Genomic DNA, 21,122 nt, shown 5'->3' with positions numbered 1-21,122 from the left:
AAGACGGTCGAGGGCCGCGACTGCACTAAGAATGTGTGTCAAACGGACAATAAAAACGACGCCGCCTCTACGAAAATCCTCCCACTACTATTGGTTAGCCGCATTCCTATGGGTGATCACCATTGGAGTGCATATTCCGCGTGTCGTCTCCGCCATGGATGCTGACGCGCTGATAGCGCAAGGTGCAGGGCCTAGATTCGGAGAGCGTTTAATGCCGCGTAAGAAAAACGTAAATGTGCACGCTAGTAGATCGGGCGTTAAAGTTTATGGTTACGGACACACGGTTCCAAGTATGGCCACGGATGCCAGTGTAAATAGTGTACTGAATAGAAGTAATTACATTGTAAGTGTTGAGAGTAACGACAGTAAAAGTAAACAAAAAAGTAAAGTGATATCGGGGGACCGGGATACCCACAATCTCGATGTATTTACGCTGGCTGTGGAAACGCTGGACGAACGAATTCACGAAGCCGTCACTGTTTCACCTAGATATCGCAAAGGAAAACAACTGAATCGCCGTGAAGATATCAATGTCGTAGATACAGCTAATAATGTTGCTGTGGCTAATGTCTCTAAGGCTGATCGTTTGGTGGAAATGTCCACTGAGTTCTTCCTGGTGCCAGCTGGCTCTACACACGGTACATTCAGTACACCAGCTCCGGGAAAGACCGGTCCTTCCAAGGGACGGGGGTTGACGAACTTCATACAACCATCAATATCAGCACCAACGGGCCCGCCACGTTCCGTACTGATAGTGGCACCGAAATCAACATATTCTACCAATAGCACCTCAACACCACCATCCATAATATCCACATATCCTACCTTCACGGGACTACGTAAAGAACCGTGGGTTGTTCCCGTCTTGGTTCTAGCGTCTCTAACAATGCTAATGATGGCGGCTTTTGAAATATTTGTGCTCTTTAAGGCTTGGAGGACGTCGCCATCGCGAAGACATTTGTTTTTGGGACAAATGTTATTGCTGGGTCTATTTGCATGCGCCGGTTTAGGAGCCATAATAACCGCCCAGCCATCTCTTCTCACTTGTGGGACAATACGGTTTGGAGTAGGCGTTTCATACGCCCTGGTGTTTGCTGCTCTGCTAGTTAAGTGCGTGTTTCTCATTAGTCTGAATGGCGGGGTATATTTGCCAGCGCCATATCAAGGTCTGCTGTTATTGTTTGCCGTTCTAATACAAGTGGCCATCGGAGCTCAGTGGCTAATAACAACGCCTCCGGAGTTATTTACCCTGTCGGTGCCGCTGGGCGCTAATAACATTCTGGCCAATTCGATGCCCGCACAGGGTGAGCGCTCTTCGCTGTCGTCAATATTCCAACATAGCAGTAACGACATATTCGCCCGCATAACAGCAACTGGCACCGTACTCATACCTTTATGCAAAACACAATTCTCCGAATTCCTCTTCTCGCTTATCTACATAATATTTCTGATTGTGTTTGTTGCCGTTTTGGCAATCAAATCACGAGGAATAAGGGACAACTACCGCGAAGCCACTTACATTGGTTTGGCAATTGGAGGTGCGATACCCATTTGGCTGGGTTGGATGTTGTGCGGCTTGGCTGTAGCCGAACGGCACAAGGACGCGTGTATTGCTTTCGGGCTGGTTGCCACATCGGCAACGGTGTTTCTGGTAATGTTTATGCCCAAAGGAAGGCAGTTGGCCGCCATGGGGAAAGAGGGACTATACGTAGAAGATCGAGAAGAACAATTCAGTTCGCTGAGTCGAGGCGGATCTGGTTATTCTCCTTCGTTTTTCCACTTCAAGCCAATCAAGTACGGCGTAATGAGCGGCGGAGCCGGTGCATTTCAGAATTCTGCATCGAATTCGGGAAATGGAGCTAATATGAAACATTCGCCAAATGCTCTAAACGCAGGAGGTAAGTTTCTTTTTTTTATAGGTCTATTTACATTCACTTCCAACTCACTTATTCCGAAACATGTTTTCATAAATAACACAATTCCCGAATACATTTCAAAACAGTGAAAAAGTTGAGCTAGTTTCATTTTCCCAAGAGAAAGACTATTAGAATTGCACCGGACATTGTCTACGACCACTTTAAGGATTTCGATTATAATTCCATCATTGTTCTTTTTTTCGTACTTGTTAGATGAGTAAATGTAGTAGAAAGCGAACGCATTAGAGTGACTCCATAACTCGAATGGTAAAAAATAATGCGATTGTCTCATAAAAACAAAGACTATTAGAATTGCACCGGACATTGTCTACGACCACTTTAAGGATTTCGATTATAATTCCATCATTGTTCTTTTTTTCGTACTTGTTAGATGAGTAAATGTAGTAGAAAGCGAACGCATTAGAGTGACTCCATAACTCGAATGGTAAAAAATAATGCGATTGTCTCATAAAAACAATATGTAAACATGTTATTATGTTCGTTTTCTACTCACAAATGCGTTGATATGCGGATTTGCTTTTTGGTTTTGTTTCGTTTGTTAATAAAATTGCATCTAAAAAACTTTGCGTTATAACGAATTCATTCATCATGCGTTATATCGAGCGTTGACTGTATATCACATATTTACTAAACGCAAGTGACAGTCGATTTTCAGCTTAGATTTTTCTCTTGCTTGTTTCAACATGCGGATGCAATGGGAGTTATTGTGTGCGTGTGTGTGTGTTCACTGCCACCACCTTAACCTCTGTTATTCTGACCATTGTTTGGCGGAGTTGCTCACACTTTTGTTTTTCACCGAAGTATTTACAACGCCGGTAAACAGCCAACACAGACGCTAACACGTCGTTGTAGAAGTGTTAAAATCGCTCGTTTCGTCTATTATGAGTTTTAGCTGCTATTAACAGTGTTGTCTTTGTTGTTGCTATGAAAATACAATAGCACCGTTTGCGTTGTCTTTTTTCCATTAAAAATTTCAAAATTTATTACTACAGGTCGTTATGTTTTGTTACGATATTTCGATTTGGCAAATACTAATGTTTTTAGTTATTATTAAATTAAATTCAAAAATTATATAAGAGGGCATCATGGGCATTTAAACGCTTTCACTATCGAACATTGAAACCCATTGCAAACGCTGGCTTGGCTTTTAAGTTTGATTTGTATTTTGTGATTTTGCCAGGTAGCGGATCAGTTGGGTATAGCAACGAAGTGCTGATCAGTTAATACATACAAGTAATTTCCCTTGCATTTTGCGTAACGTGTGAAAAGTGAAAAGCAAATTCAAAACAGCAGTGCATCTTCCATTCACCCTCCCCCCGGCCCACATACCCGCTCAATGTTCGATTATACAACAACAATAATAATTACGATGGTAGTGGTAGTGATAATAATACGAATTGAAAAAGAAACATGGTTCGTGGTATTTATGCGCATGACAAGACCTCCCGCGCCTGTGCGGCTAGGCTGGCTAACAGACAACAGCTAAACAAGGAAGTGAAGTGGCGAGTACTTAAGTAGTAGCAACTGTTTAACATGTATTACGGTAACAGACAAACTACTTGCCGCATCGCGGTTCTGTCAAATTGCAGTGCAGTGCAATACAACGCCAACAACCAAGGCATGACATATAACTGGAGTCGAAGAAAGCATAATCATGGCCATTGTATGGGGTTAGGCAATAATACCTGATAACATATTTCAAGTCATTTCAATTAAATTTACAGAGGATTGGAATCAAAACTAAAAACAAAAATTCGTACCCACAACAAAAGACTGAAGAAACAACGTTGATCTGAAGTGTTCCCGCTAAGTGCCTCGTGGACAATAGATTGACGAATGAATGTTGGGAGCGTACATTGCCAATTACTGGTCACCTAGGAATAGGCATATGCAAATTGTAATTGGTTGTCTTTACAAGACTCGATTACCTCAGTTTTTGATGTGACCTTCTCTGAAAAGCATCTACATTGTTCCAAGTTCCAGCATTTGTAACGAGATTAATAGCAACGTTAGGCCAAGTCTGCCCACTCACTGACAATATTGGCTTTGTAGTATTATCAGATTTTTTTGGCATCTGGATCAGCCACCGGTTTACCTAAACGCAAATAACGTATTTACGGCCAGAATAACTAGTGGAAGAATGTTGACAGAAAAGGTCAATCATCACCACATCAACTATATTCACCACATCCACTATTTGCTTTTAGTATCCAATGCCAATTGTGGTATTGAATAGTGTAAACAGTTTCGGACTATTTCAGTTGTACAACAAAATGGCCCTATGCAACAAATTATAGAGTTAAGAGGAACTGCGTTGTGGGAAAACTATGAAGTTTTTTACGACTGAAAAAAAACAGTCGTTTGAGTAAAAAAATGCTCATAGTTGGTAGTTGAAAACTACAGTTAAATATTTCATACTATACGCCTATGATTTCATGAATAATCATTGTACTTACTGTGTCTCTGCTCTGTGTTCTTGCTCGCTCCGGCCAGCCAGCCAGTCAGCTAATACGTAGAGCTAGCTAGCTCATGCTCTGTGAAATTTCAACTCGTTAAACATTTTCCAAATGATTGTCTAGATATTGTTTTTGCTGTGTCTGCTGTTAGCTGACTGCTTCGTTTCCCCATTTTCATCATCGCCCGAAATAAGAGCATAGTTGGGGAGCTCTAGTTGTCTTTTGTGTTCTCCAAACAAACTGAAAACGATGTTTAATGAAATATTCGTTCATTAAATCCGTTGTTAAATAGTGCATTTTGTGGGAATGAATTTAATTATGAGAGTGTGTGCCGCGCCGCCTTTTTTAACTGTCTTCGATTGTTCATTTTGTTTTTCATGTTTCACTGCTGAGTTGTCTCCAGTGGCCGTCTGATGTGGAAAGTAGCTCTAGAAAAAGGAAAAGTGTTTTATTTATTATATACATATATATTTACAAATATATATATATATATATATGTATTTAGAACAAAGAGAGTGTATTCTTCTATATACTTTAAGGTGTGAACACACTATTTAATGATGCATCATTTGCTGCCCCCATTGTTATTTAAAGTGACCAAAGCATGGTATCCATTTCTATTAGAAAGCTTCCACGATTTACAGTTAAGTAGTCCCCCCCTATGTTTTGTATTGATTTCTCTTTCCAGTTTTAGTTTCAGAAACAATGGGAGTCGTTTGTCATTCAGTCTCCAATTTTAAGTATGATTTGTCAAAAAACTAAATCTAAATTTCATTGAATTTGTTCTGGCTATGCATTCATAATGTTTGCAGTAAATAAAAAAGAGCATTGTTGTTTTATGTTGGCAGCGGCTGAGACACGATGAAATAAAGAATAGACGATGATTGAAAGAAATGTAGCTTCCATTCAAGACAATTTCAGTTGTGTATGTATAATCTGCGGGGGCCTAGCGATTTAATTTATTGATAAAAAAGGAGCGGTTCTTTACGACAAACTTCTCGTCAAGAAATAGTATGTTAGGGATGTCGGCATCGATGATTTTTTAATATTTAAAATAAAACGTTCCGATACAGACATAAATCATTTGGATACGTTTTATATTGTACAACAGTGGTCGACATTCGTTATAGTGCATATGATACTTTTAAGATTTTACTATGAAAACACATTATTGGCTCAAGTAGTTGTAATTGTTGTAACATGCATATGAATCACATACGCAATTTTACTTATGCAATCCCTAAACATTTAACCTTGAGTGTCATCCTTTGATCTTTGGCTACATACGTTGCTACTGTTGCCGATCGCGTAGACTGGAACTAGAAAACAAACTGTGTGGTTTAAGGGAATAGGTGTATACATCGGTAAATCTGGCATTAGTGACACTACTTTTCGATATAACTCCTCTCAATACATTGATTATCAACACAGTTGGTTATCCTTGTTGTCACAAACTGTATACTCTAGTAGCCTTTGATATTACATTTAATATATTTTAAACATGTCACATATCAAATGTTAACACCAACAACAACATTACTAACACCTAATATATCAAAAAGAATAAAAAGGTCGACCATTAAAAAAAACCCCAGAATCTAAAAATAAAACGGTGTTACGGATGTCAACAAAAAAAGTTGTATATTCCAGTGTCATGCGATGCTCACAATGGCGGCTGTTTCAGGACGGGGTATATTTTATAGACGAGTGCATCCACTGTCGTCATCACCACCGTCATCGGCCACATTATGATAATAATTCGGCTCTATCTGATGGTTGTATTCCCAAACTACGATGCCGCCATCGTTGTAAATAACCTTGAACTTTAATGATACGAGACAAGAGGCCACTTGTTACTGCATTGGCAAACGTCCGGTCAGTGACTACGAAAGGCAGTCTGTCAGCAAGCCGGGCAGCCAGCCAGATAGCCGTCTCCCCAGGTAACAGAGACTGCGTGCAAAAAGAATGAAAAACACGTCAGTCAATTTTAAACATTGACGAGGTTTCCTTGTCTTACAGTTGCGTTTGTACTGATGCGGTGATGATGTAGTTTTCATTAAGAAATGTCTTGGCATCTCTTATGAACAAGCAAAGAACCGAAGAAACAAAAATAGCACTAGCTTGACAAAAAGTACAAGCTAAACCACTTAAATGCAGAAGTACAAGGTAGTCTACAAGAAAGCGTAGTTGAACAGATCTGGCCAAATATATTTATGATATGTTATGATGAAATATTGTTAGATAACAAATTAGCAACAAAAATACTCAGTGACATTGCGGACTAAAATTAATGGTAGCTGACATTGAACATTTTTTGAAATTTAAAAACACGTAAACATGTATGAATGACATTATCGAAGTAATTCACAATTTCTGACCCGACATCAGCTTAGCTGACATTGAACATTTTTTGAAATTTAAAAACTCGTAAACATGTATGAATGACATTATCGAAGCAATTCACAATTTCTGACCCGACATCAGCTTCAATTTTCCCAATTATAGAAAATTATTATTAATAATAATATTGAATGTTTAAAATAAAGTGCTTGCTGAATTTGTGTTAATGTAAAACAAATGCGTAGCTTCCACAATAATTGAATTTTTCTTATACATAGGACGCGCAACCAGTCAAGGTCCCAATTATGAGCGTGTCGAACTCGTTCACTCGTTTAGCCTAGTGCCGTGCGATATTTAGATATGTATCATATATTTGATTATACATATTTTATATTTCAACTCTCATCATATCTACCCATATTTGGCAATCACAATATGAACTTCTATACAAATTACTTCTTTACCGCGCCCCATTTTCTGAACGAAGCTATGCACACCAAATCATTCCTTCAATAACCTACTAAGCAAAGTTGCCGCTCCATTATCTAATCATCAGAAGCCAATAACTCAATTTGTAGCAGTACACATATATTTTGTTTTTTTGCTCAGCTTTCCCGCGAAAACCTGTCTTCTAAAACTATGATGGCTCTTGAAGCAAAGATTTGTGTTTTTTACAATTTCCCTGTATTCCGTTAGACTTTCTGTCTCTCTCGCTCTCTATCTGCGTTTTACCCGAATGATCACTGTCCCCGGCCTTTTCGATTCTTCGGAACGGTTCAACGAAAAATATATACATGCCGGTTACTAGCTTATGTAGCCTTCAGGTTGCGTAGTTGTCCATTCATTAAATTTCCAATATGCGACCAATTTTTTACTGAATGTGCAATGTGTGATAAAGCACTGAGGAGACCCCCTCTGTTCATACATAAACAAAATATACACTTTTGTCCGAGTGTATATACTCTGTTACTTAGTTAGAGTAAGTAACTATATGAGTAATATTCACACTCCGCAACATTATTCTTTACCGGCTAAATAGCTCTCTTGGCCGGTAGTCTAACTTTCAGGGTATCTATGTATGTTAGACGATTCGGGCGTAGAGTATATTTGATGTTACATTGTCGGCTCGACAACTGCAGACAGCTGGTCCAACCTGTTACTTGGAGTTGGCTGCCGAACTGTTAGGTTGTCTAATTCTCCGCCACGACTAAAAACTGCCTAGTTCGAATGGAGTCATTTAGCTTTGAATTTAACAGAATCTAATCATTTGTTTTCAATTTCATTGAAATTGTTTGTAGCCAAACACCAAAGTCATTGCTAAATGCAGCCGCATACCACTCAAAACTCGTTAATAGCCAAGGATTGCATTACACTTGGTTTATGTGAGTGAACAGGTGAGTTAGCGAGTCGGTTGCATGATTTTCGTAATAACCATGCACATGGTCCTTGTCAGCCGACCAACACTAGTAGCAAACAGTTGTAACAACCTTGTCGTTGTTCTTCACTAACTTGCCATCGAGTGATTTTTAAAGTAAAGATCTCGTGCAAAATGTGGTCACCTTTGTCCACACTAATTGATTCCATTCTTAACGTTATGAAAAGGCTCTGAAATCCATATGGACATTCATCGCATTTGTAGGTAAAACTGGGAAAAAATTAATATGGGGGGTGTCCCGGGCCGATCCCTGCGTACGTCCATATATATGTATATATATATATATATATATGTAGCTAGAAATGTAGAGTAGTATACCACATTAGCTGCTATCGCCTAACCGCCCATGTTATTAACAAAGTAGGTATTGAATAAATGAGCATATAGCATATATATATATATATATATCCTAAATAGGATATGAACAAAATTTGACGTCACTACATCATTACATTCGGGAGATACAGTGCCGTCTTTCTGAAAAATAAAAGTTCAATATCAAGAAAAGCAAATGCAATTCGACGAAAATTTGTTTTTAATTCTGTTCTTTTTTTAAAAATAATCAAAAGTAATTTGGAGGGTACAACATTTCTGAGAAGAAGAATATTTTTGCCAACATTTCAAGATGCTAGTAAATTCATTTTTACGCCGATTAAGATTTTACTAGATAAAATTGGATGAACAATACCAAAGTTGGGATTATTTTAAAAAGTTGCGGCATATGAAAAAAATTAATTTTTCGCAAGGAGAAAAAAATTTGGTTATTCAAAAAATTCCCTATCAGTAAAAATCTTAAAATGGCGCCCGCTTGCACAGTTTTTAACTAACTGGAATCAATAAGAATTCATTCGACGCGAAATTAAATGTGCTGTTATTTGAATGTGTTACAAGAATAGGTCTTTGAACAAACAATGGCGCAAAAATTGTCTCAAAGTTGGAGGATTTTAAAAAAAGATGACGTTAAAGTTGCGACAATTTTTGTCGATTTGTACCATAGTGTAATAAATATTTATAAATAATTTATAATATCGCTTTCTTCTGCAGTTTGCCGTTTGGGCTGACAAAATATAATTTATATATATATATACATATTGAACAAACAATGGCGCAAAAATTGTCTCAAAGTTGGAGGATTTTAAAAAAAGATGACGTTAAAGTTGCGACAATTTTTGTCGATTTGTACCATAGTGTAATAAATATTTATAAATAATTTATAATATCGCTTTCTTCTGCAGTTTGCCGTTTGGGCTGACAAAATATAATTTATATATTTATATATATTGAACCCGGGGTTAATTTTTCCGTTCGGAACAAATCTTTAGTCACGCTTAGCATTTGACGTTTTGTATCGTTCTGTGTTTAGCATAACGTCCTACATTTGGATCCAAGGCATTAGTTCAAACTACACAAGGCGCCGTTGTGGTGGTTACTTTGACAATGACCCCAAAGCATTGCCAATTAGTTCGTTTTCGGATTTATTCGGTTACCTTTGCATTAGTTAAATCATAGAAATGTTGGTTAAATGACTCGGACATAGCGTGGAACATGCCGCACTTTTCGTTGGAATTGAAACTATTGTTCACACAGGCACAAACTAATCTCAACGTTCCACTGACTACGACAACAACGGCGGACGACAAAAGGCAAAGGAGTAACACGAAAACATGTTAATCCAATGACAATCTGCTTGTAAACATCAGTCAACTGTTAGACGCCAGGCCAGCACATTCGCTTTGCCTCTAGGGTATTTTTCTCCATCACGTTAAAAGTCATGTCCCAGGGAAAGAGCGTGCTTAAATCTGGCATCAAATTGCTTGTTTTTTATTCCTTCAGCTGTGTCACTCAGTCACTTGGCCTCTGGTTGGTTGGCTCGGAGAGGCAGTTGGATGGCTCTTTGCTAAAGTTGGTTTGATAGTCACCGAACCTCACGCGAATCGTAAACATTGCATAAACACAAAGTTCTGATCTTGTTCTTGTCCACCCACTTTATGTTGCGTTAAATGCGCTGTCATTGGAGTTTCGTTGTTTACCTGCCTCTTTTTATGCGGCTACACAATATTTCGAAGAGTCAATGGTAAAAGGATTCGATGTATATATGGAACGTGTTTAAAACAAAAAACTTAATTCAGACAGAGATATACAGAAATCCATGAAAGAATGTGAAACTCAAAACACCCCTGTGACAGAATGTAATCGAACTACATTATGCACATCATAGTTTAATAAAAACGTCCTGCTTTGCGAATGTATCAACAATTCGAGATGGCCTAGACGTAGGGTGATGTTAGAGTGTTGTTCGTAGCAGAAAGAACATCCCTAACATTTTCAATTGACTCACATCTTACTTCGGTCCTTTTCGTTGCGCATCCATAAAAAAATAACAGTTATTCGATTACTGCCAAAAGTAGCAGACGCACGGCCTATGATGACGACATTTGCGTATGACGAGGTAAACAATCGTTCACTTTCGGTTTGAAATTGTGTTGACATTCCTTGTGATGGAATTTGATATACTTAGAAAAAAATATGGCTCCGAATGATCACGTCGGTTGGTGGTGTTTTCTGAAATTGAGAACAAACCATCGATTTTATGACCATTTTACTTTTTTCTTGTATGCTAAGTCGTACCTCGTTTATTATTATTATTTTTTTTTGTTCTTTGCGGACTCGCCAATATTTTGGTATCGAATGGCATTCTAACAAAAGTTTTAAATTTCAGCTATTCACATTATGTGGAGATTGTTTTGGATGTTGTATTTTGTGGCTTGTGATATATACCGCAGGACCCTCGTATGTTTTTCGGAGAAATGTTTTTGTGTAGACACTAGCTGCCGTTATTATGAAATCATCTGCGTTCATCGGGCGGTGGTAAGCATTTTAATAGGAATACAAGTCTGTTTGGCTGAGTTCCTAACGTGGTACATACATATCCGTCCAGAGGATGTTATTTGTAGTACATTCATGAAAAAGTCGAAAATTTATTTAGACAGTAGCTTGCTAGTCTCACTTGATTCACTGTTTTGAAAAAGTTCATCCCGTTCGCAATGCTCATCAATTTATATGTAAATAACACACCTTTTTGTAATTACAATATGTTCACAAATGTTTATTTTTTGTGTTTTTGTTTATTTAAAATTGCTATTTTTAATGCAACTGCATCACGGCACATACACCCATTCACATACGATCCATCCTACACCACTACGGCATCAATATGGACATACATTAACATCATGTTCTCGACATTCATTACAATTGATAAATTACCGTCGGATTGATACGCGACGAACACGTGTCTCTTACTCACTGCATGTAAATGCCATACAATTGCTTTCGAACACATGAATTTGAAATGCTTTACGGCAAATGCTGGACATGTCTGCAAACCTTACTTTTTACGCACACTTGCACCTCACACTTGCACCTCACACTCAAACACACATACACACATTGCATAATCACCACATGTACGCATGCATTACAAAAATTCCAAATCAAAGATCGCGTTGCATTGGTCACCGCTGCACCACCGAGCTACACACGCATGTATCACTATTTTCCAGCACACTTGACAACGCATCCGTTTTGTTTCTACCCACAACCCCCACCACCGCCACCTCTGGCACCCGCCGGAATGACACAATTGCCAGCCCCGCCAACACTGAAACACCTGGGAAATTCCTTGAGTTCCATAACACAAGCACATATAGCACAAACTCTAAGATATCCAGGTAAGAATTGAGTGAGACTAGTCTGTCAATTAAATAGGCGGTCCGGTCCTACTCTCGACAGAAACGTGAACACACATACTTTACGGAATGAACATTTTATATAAATACGGCATTTCTTTTTAACGCAGGTCTGTTTATACGTCCGGACGACACGAATCTCTATACCACGCTGGAGCCGACCTTAAGCAGCAATCCCAATGTCTACTTCCAACGCGGAGGTGCAGCTGTCCACCCGGGCATGATGTATTAATTGCAGCTGACAAAATCACATCCTCTGATGACGACAATACAGCCTAGTAACCATCACAAACCAACCGCTTTTTAACGCAGGTCTGTTTATACGTCCGGACGACACGAATCTCTATACCACGCTGGAGCCGACCTTAAGCAGCAATCCCAATGTCTACTTCCAACGCGGAGGTGCAGCTGTCCACCCGGGCATGATGTATTAATTGCAGCTGACAAAATCACATCCTCTGATGACGACAATACAGCCTAGTAACCATCACAAACCAACCGCTTCGACAATATTGCGCGGTAACTCAGCGTGCACTCAGTGTAATGTTTAATTGAAACAACCCTAGCTTTAAGTCATAGTTTTAGTTTCCAATTCTCAAGACTTGCTTAGATTTGTAGGGAAATATGAAAAAAGAAACACTCATAGTTCGTAAGCTACACTGATTGTAGAATCGCAAACAATCGCAAACTAGTTCACATGGAACCGAGTAAACGAGACGCAAACAGAAATACTACATTATTTACTGGTACGTTAATAATTGCAAGTGTTTGCCACTGAAAACCAAGACTTTGGCGCATTCCTCCGAGTCACATTAGAAGTGCGTGCAGTCATGTGGCGTAATGTTCATTAGTCTATATAATATATACTCAGTTCAGTTCAGTTCGGTACGCCCACACGCACTCACGTATACATGTATATGCAACGGAACATGCTAGTATTTTTTCGCCAACGTATTGTATGTACATATTTACAATAAGAACGAACTCTACATACCATACAAGTATTTTTATTTTACTCTTTAATCATTTACCGATTAGTTGTGTAGGGAATGCATTGTACTCAACTTTAGTCCTATCAATCAAATTGATTTTTATATAGAATGGAGATACTCTGTCGCACACCCACACATCCATGCTTAGTTATTAAATAATTAATTACCTGTGTACCTACTGCTTAAGTATTAGACAAATAAGATATCCTTGTAAATACAAACATAAATATTAAAATGATGACTAGAATTGATGACAGACATGTCGACAAAATACTCAATACAAACGCAAATGAAATAAAATTAATGAAACAAGTTTACAAAAAAAAAAAAAAAATGTAAAATTTAAATGCCATTCATTGCCTTTGCTGGAATCTGCCATGAACAAATGTGTGTACATTGGAACCACAATATGCCATTCAGATGTGAATATAAGAGTAAGTATAAGGAAAAGTACATGTGTAGGGTAAATGTAAATAATATGCATATGCAAAGTAAGGTTTGTCTGAGAACGTTTTCGCGAAATCGGACGTCTAGCCCAGAGGACCCAATCAAACATACCAACACACATCATCCTCATGTTCAAAATCAAAAATCCGACTTACAATATTTTTTATTTACTTTTTATAGTTGTGTCTTTGCCTTCGATATTTGTAGAAATTCGACGTAAGTATAGATTTTTTAAATTTACATTATCGTAAAACTTTTTATTGCCTTCCACTAATTGCAACGAAAAAAAAAAGAATTCTAAAAGATCACCAACAAGCGAAAAAAGGAAAACAATATTATGCAGAGCATAAACCTAAACAGTAAGAAAAATTGTACAGTCGGACGAGGGCGTAAACAACTACCACTGGACCTGAATTTGATCAAAGCTAAAATGCAAGAGCCTAAGAGCCCGATAATAACAAGCAAAAATACAAATATGCAGTATGCCTCTGTATAAAATTAAATATATTTCCCAAATATCACAATTGTTCGAATCCATGTAAAGGCCAAAAGTCCCATTTTCTCCTGGCGAAAACATACATGCCACAAACACTAACAAATTCCAACATTGGTGTTGCGAAACACAAACATTAACAAATATTTTAGTGTTACTGTACCGGACTACAACGATAATCGTAGTGTTGCACACACTTGGGTAGGGTATAAATAGATCCCATCAAATTACCACAATTTCATTTCGTCTGGGATGTCATTGAAACTTTTAAAAAATCTTGTAAAAATGTCTCCGCCATGCAACGGCCACAGCTGTATACTGTATACTGTGGCTAGCGAAGGACAAGCACATTTTATCCAATCCAAGTACCCAACATAATTTTATCGCTTTCCTGTCAAATGGAAATCATAAAAGTCAAATTTACCATTATGACTGCAAAGGCCAGATAAGAAAAACCCAGACGCGAGATGGCACGAGAACATAAAATGAAATTGCACTTAAAACTTTACGTTCGAGTGTTGCTGTTATTTTTGTCTATTTGAGTTTACAGCCAGGGAGGCGAGCAATGGAAGCGAGGAGGAGAGAAAACGTGACTAAAACTGAATGCGATCTTCAAAGAAGAATATTAAACTGTGAAATATCGTGTAACTGAGACCGGCTGTACGCGAGTGCCAACAAAAAAGAAATCAAAAGCTATCGGATTCCATCAAAATACCATTTAAATTTGCGGGGAGAGAAACACGTATTAATCTAATCACAAAGTGAGTATGCAATATAAGACGACCCCACATCTTCTCGGATGATGCCCCATAGTAGTTGATGTTGTTGCAGATATGTGTCCAGGTACAGATAGATCCGTTTTCCCAGGACATCTCTAGTATAATCTGGAAACGATCAATAGAAAATGCTCGAGGATTTCACGACACCGCCTGGTTACTATTGGAGCAAAATTACCGTTTTTAAATCAATAATATATGTTTAATTTTGTCAGAAATTGTCTACACCGTGACTGACAGCAAGTCAGGGCGTCGAAGAGGGGAAATCGAAACAAAGCATGTGCGACAACCCAACACAGCATTTGAGTTATGCAACAAGCGCCTCTTAATAATACCAACACCGCAAACAAACCACTACCAGTCTCGATGTACTGGCTGATAACTTGCCATATATGGAGATGGAGAGGACAATAATCATCTGGCATGGTTTGTCGATACTGTTGATGATGTCGGTGACAATGTCCGCAATCATCCAAAAGGCACTGAAGTTGGAATGGACAATTGTGGCATTCCCAGAAGGTTGGAGCAAGTATCTCTCTTCCCACCCTGCGACGTCCATCCATTTGTCCATCTATCGCACATGTGCGAATGAGCACCGATCGATAGAATACACCAGTACTTAAAAATGCATTAATTAAGTGTGGCTGGGAAATGCTTGCACTGAGCGAGCACATTCTCAACCTCCATGAAGAAGAGATGAGGCTGAAATCTTTGCGACGCAATAGCGCATGCAACTATTCGCATTGTTCGTACCTATATTTGGCTTCAGTTATTGGGTAAATTGACACTCAATTAGAGTCGCTTAGCTATCACAAGTCAATCAGTGTTAGAATGCATGAAACAGTCTCAGGCAGAAATACCTAGCATTGCTTCCAGCAAGGATGGGTGGACGGAGGGTGGACGGAGGGTGGCTTGGGATGTTCTGAGGTCTTGTCGCCGAGAGCCTTTTGTAATTTTGATTCGATTTCGTGGCGGCAAACCTTCATTCTTTGGCTTAAGAGTTGTCATGTCATTCTTCTCGGCGTCATTTATTTTGCCAATGACAGCTCAGCGTGAAATGTTTGTTACTTAGCTGTGATCCAGAGCGACATACATACACAGAATATATGTGGATGGATGTGTGTCGTTGCCAAAGATCATACTCGGTTACATGTATTGTTATTCTGGCGTCTTTAGATCTACAAGTCACATTATCCGTGGAGCTGGGGTCCAGATAGCTATCCCTAGTTTTCGTCGTACCTGAATATAATTGTCTTTTGTCTTTGGAGTACGGATGTGTGTGTGCGTTATAGTATATGTCTTTTTGTTTGTCTCTTTATTCGTTTGAATGTCCATCTTTCAAACTCAGACCATTTGACATGTTCCGCTGTCATACACTTTTTCTTCCCAAGTGATCAATTACCTTTTGAGTTATCGTCCAAAGGCGTTATAGGCATGCACACGCACGGATCCACGTAGACTGTCACACATGCATCCATCCATCCATCCATCCATCTGGCTGAGTGTCTGTGTATCTGACTGATGTAATTCACGTACGAAAGACAATAAACCAACCCCACCTTAATGGCTAGACGTTTATCTTCCACACTTACTAATGAACGTTGCACTCAAATCGGTCCCAGACTATAAGGATAGGTGTGTGTATCATTACAAGCACTTATGCGAATGCGACTACATTAAATACGCATACATTTCCGTAGTAGTGCAAATGAGTAGAAGTTATTTTCGCATATGAAGATTCAAAGTACATACATATGTATGTATATATATATATATGTATATATATCGGTGCCAATTTAAATATCAGACTTTAAATATCTGAATATCAAAAAAGCAACTATGCACGTGTGGCCTCTTCTGCCAAAAATAGAATAAATAAACGCAACAAGTGTTTGTGTTTATTTGTCATTTTTTCAACACAAAACTAAAAACGCGAAAAATTAATGAGAGTTTGTTCCTCCATAACAAAGTAATTGCTTCCAGACGAACATGTCAAAAACATAATTTTCATTTCAATTAAATTTGAATATTTTTCAATGTATTTTAAATTTATTTGACATAGTATTCAAAACAATACACACACATACACAAAATATGTACATTGATTTGATGGAACAAGCCACCTTGAGAAAAAATTGTAATCAGTTGGTAGCTGTGCCCTACCTTGTAACAATTATACCATGCGTCGACGTACGAATTTTCAAAGTTTTGTTGAAAAAAGAAACAAAACATAAAGAAATATAATTTTTTTCAGTAAGAATATGAATATTTGAACACATTTTATAATTTCTTAATTTTATTTTCGCGTATTTATGTAATACGGCCGTACAAAAAATTTGGCCATAGTGGGGAAGTTGAATAGTTTTGTACGCTTCGTTGAATTTTTGGTAACGTTGTAACACAAAACATTTTTTTTACAGTATACTTAAGAGATTTGAATAAAAGAAATTTTTAAAAATATTCGAAATGAATCAAGGGTTAATCAAAGCACTATTCACTTCAGATGTGTGACGGCACTGTATATTGTGATGATCACATAATTCAAACAGCTCCTGCAGCAAACGTTTTTTATCATCCCTCGATTCATTTGGAGATTTTTTTATTTCAAACGATGTTTTGTGTGAAGGTAGGCAGTTACTGAATGGAAATTGAGCACCGATGAAACTACTTACAGACAACAACAATGCAACAAATCTGTTGCTAGAACTATTAGGTATCAGTATGTAATTCTTAAAATAAGTAAATATTTGAAATAGAACTTAAAAGGTGAGAATTACACTAAATGAACGATACGATTTTGAAAAGCTTTATTGAAGATGGCCGGTATATTTTTGCAGTATGTGAGGAAATTGATTGTTTGAGTAGTACAAAATATATTGTGTCAAAAAATATATCAATCGCAAGAGAATAATTGTGGCTGATATATGCAGGCGGCGATTTAAAATTGTCGTAGAAGCCTTAATAGCCTCGGCATAATTTAGTACTACTAATAAAGTGTCAAATATGTTGCGGTATCCCTACACAGCAAAGTACGTATATCAGACATGCGACACTGCCATGCGTCAACGGCTACTGGCGCTGTGGTTGGCGATCAAGATTAGTTTTAACAGCTCCAGTACAATTTCTGCAAGAATTATAGCATTTTTCGGAAAAAGTGAACTTTGCGATAAATAAACCCTTACGATTTATGTTCGTAAACCTTCACATTTTGAGGCATAGAGCTGAGACACCCAAACATCTGTGAACGCAGGAACATGGTGACTGTTATTTATGGAAGTGCTTTTGAAAAGTAGACAAATTTACTTTTGCTTTTGCACAATAGCACTGCTGCGCATGCCTTCGACTATGTGGGTATATGAGTCGATGTTATGGAGAGGCTTTTTGAAACCAAATTTGATCGCCTTCGTTAGTTGAACAGAACTCCAAAAAATGAACGTTTGCTCTCGCTGTCTGAACAAAATATCCTACAAGAGTGAATGATATAGACTTCGTTAGCAAATTGGCACCTACTTGCCAAATTTGACAATTTGCTTTGAAAAATAATGTACAGTTGGCAAGACATACATTCTGTTGTATTGTGCGTTGCAACGTGCATATGTACGTGCGTATAAAAGTATGCGAACATGAGATAAGAATAACAATTTGCTGCGACTTTTAAAGTTATTACCATTAAGAAACGCGTTAGGAAGATACAGTTAGGACTTCACCGGTGAATTGTTCCGGTTTTGCATACAGCCTCGTTCCACCCGCTTTCTAACAGGGCGTCGTTAGATATTACACAGTCACGCACACCACAGGCAGAATTTATGCACACAGTTATCAGACGCTGGCCGGCTAGCTGTGTCTTCTGTAAATGATGTACCACTAATTGTCAACTGGTTCTGCAAACTCTGGAACAAGAGCAAAGAGTTGCTGGACCAGTGTCATTGACAAAAAACAACACAAACTCCATCAACTGGCACACAGAACCAGCATCTCGCATTATGAAAGCAAATCCTCAATGTATGACTGGGTGTCTGTAGGTTGGAATACAAACAACCAGCTTGCATAAATAATGGCGGATGCGTAAACGCATTTTTACGAAAATTGCCGTTAGGGCAATGCTGCCTGCCCGACATAGGCCCCTCAGAATTCTGCTCACCCAAGAAGCCAGTTTTAACTGCTCCTGGTCAGCCAGCTCTTGGAATGTATTGAACACCACGGAAGTGCTGCATATTCTGTGATGATCGTTCAAATACGGGTTCATTTGATTTCGAAAAAAACTACTTATAATTATCCTAATTATGAGTACACACGTAACAAGTTCAGTGTGTTTGAGCATGGGAGGGGCACCTTTGAACATGCCCAGTAAACTCAAGTAAAAAACGGAGTTGTTAGCTTTTGGCTTCGATTAAATTTAATCTAAATTTCAAATGGGTTAATAAGTCTACGAAATTGACTGTATATTTCACCACATAGCATGAAATTAAATTATGTTTCTATGTTTTCTTATTTAAAAAATATATATAAATTAAAAAAAATTATGGCGCTTGAAAGCAAAAAGTGTTCTAAATTATTAAAAGGATGAATCTGCAGCATAAATACATTTATTCCAGGGAGTGTGTTCCCACAGGATTTTTGAACCATTCCATTGAAGAACCATTGAACGGAATAATTAAACCGGTATCGCATTTGAACACATGCGTTTTTAAGGTTGTGTGGAAATCGTGGTACAATTATGTGCTCAATTGCAATATACAGTAGAATTCCGGTTATCGATCATGCGATACCTTATATAACGATGGCACTTACATCATTTGTACTCAATATAACTATCTGACACAAAAACGAAAGATCTAGATTTTCATTGCACTATTAGTTTGGCGAAAAACGCAAAGAAACAAATAAAATTCGTTACAACTCCAGTTTTTTGGTAGTTTTTTCGGATTTCTTTCGAACTAATTTTGCTTGTCATTTCATGCTTTTGGAAAATGTTACCAGAAAAAAAATTAAAAGTGTGCTCCTGGGGAAAACGTTCGTAGGAAAGAATATCTGTGCTTCGATTACTAAAACTACACAATAAAAATAGCCAGCTGAGGAGACTTGTGTCACAAGAAACGCAGCCAACTCTTAAAAAATATTATGAGACGAAGGTATTATTGGAACCAGAAATGGAGTTCAAATGCTAACGGTTCTAGCAAATCTATGCCAATGCAATGAGATTAATTTGAAAAATAGAATAGTTTTCGTAATGAAATGTCCCTTGAAGATTACTACTTTTAAGCCTCGCTTTGGTCTGCAGTTGTCAGTAAGGAAAAATTGTCATTTGATGTAACGATATTTTCGATTTAACGACGAGGGCTGACAATAAATAAATCGTTATATCGAGATTCTACTGTATTATAAATGTCAACAACTCGTTCGAATTGCAGACATTTCTTAGTAGTGGAATGAATTAGAAGTTAAATTATATTACCAACTCGAATTTGGGAAATTAACGCCCTACATGGTATTGTCGAGCCTTGGCGGAATTACAGGAATTTTATTGTCATATTACAATTAAAATATGTCGACTTAAATCCTCTGATGACGCAACTTACTTCAAATGACAACGACGAAAACAGTCGGTTTCATGGTCATAGTCATTCATTTGGCGACAACTAATTACATTGAAAAAGTCGTAAAAACAAATCAGATACAAAAGGAGCAAGCTCCACCTTTACATGCGGTACTGACATCCGCAGTAGAACTTTTATGTTTCATATTTGGCTATCACCATCAGATACTATTCACATTTGTTGTGTACTAAAAGGCGTTTCAAATATGTAATTGGTAATTAATTTGTACTACACAATACTAAATATCGTACCTTAGAGGTAGTATCGATTGACTAGGGAGTTTAAATAATCTGCATACTAACTAGAAGATCAGGCTAGTTAAATTACTACTGGATACCGCATGTTAAACGTAAAAACTAAATGTCATATGCATATTAATAGATTGTGGTACGGTGGTTAAGTACAAAAATATTGAAATGTCAAATAAAGAACTCCAAAAGAATAGTAAAAAGTTCGCAAGAAAACTTGTAATGGAATACGTAACTTATGAACCAATCTTGATACCAAAATGTTGATACCTTATTCAAGGGTTTCAAGCAGCTACAGTTTCTATGTTAATGGTGAAGAGATACGAGAAGTGGATACCCTAAAATATTTAGGTATACATTTCCAAAACAATCTTTCATGGGCTTATCACAGTTAAAATTGCGGCAGCTATTGGTTTCATGTACAAATTTAAAAATAAATTTAACACGAAAACGAACTTTTTGATTTATCAGACACTTATTCAAAGCCATTTCAATTATCTTCCTGTCATATAAGGCTTCGGGAAGTCCACAGAACTGAAATTGCTTCAGAAATTCCAAAATAAAGCATTACCAACTTTTTAAGGATATGCTTCCACAAATACTGCCAATACATGGTTGTTACAAACTACAAGTGTTTTGTTATGGGTGAAAC

General features: G+C 37.7%; 1 protein-coding gene across 2 annotated transcripts; it reads left to right on the top strand.

Moving 5' to 3' along the window:
• The first annotated feature begins 571 nt into the window (after nucleotides 1-571).
• On the top strand, nucleotides 572-12,158 carry LOC133331854 (uncharacterized). Of its 2 annotated transcripts, none has more exons than XM_061540238.1 (3): nucleotides 572-1,898; nucleotides 11,732-11,899; nucleotides 12,028-12,158. In XM_061540238.1, the coding sequence occupies exons 1-3, from the start codon at nucleotides 596-598 to the stop codon at nucleotides 12,147-12,149; spliced, it is 1,593 nt and encodes a 530-aa protein (XP_061396222.1). In that variant the 5' UTR covers nucleotides 572-595; the 3' UTR covers nucleotides 12,150-12,158. The 2 variants fall into 2 exon arrangements, with proteins under 2 accessions (XP_061396222.1, XP_061396221.1); XM_061540237.1 differs by having other exon boundaries at nucleotides 11,669-11,899.
• The last annotated feature ends 8,964 nt before the right edge of the window (nucleotides 12,159-21,122 follow it).

The sequence above is a fragment of the Musca vetustissima genome, unplaced genomic scaffold (assembly GCF_032173495.1).
Source record: "Musca vetustissima isolate MV318-11 ecotype Yass unplaced genomic scaffold, APGP_CSIRO_Mvet_v1 utg24363, whole genome shotgun sequence".
Lineage (NCBI taxonomy): Eukaryota > Metazoa > Arthropoda > Insecta > Diptera > Muscidae > Musca > Musca vetustissima.
The sequence above is the reverse complement of the archived record's forward strand: the minus strand, read 5'-3'. Positions and strand labels throughout refer to the sequence as shown.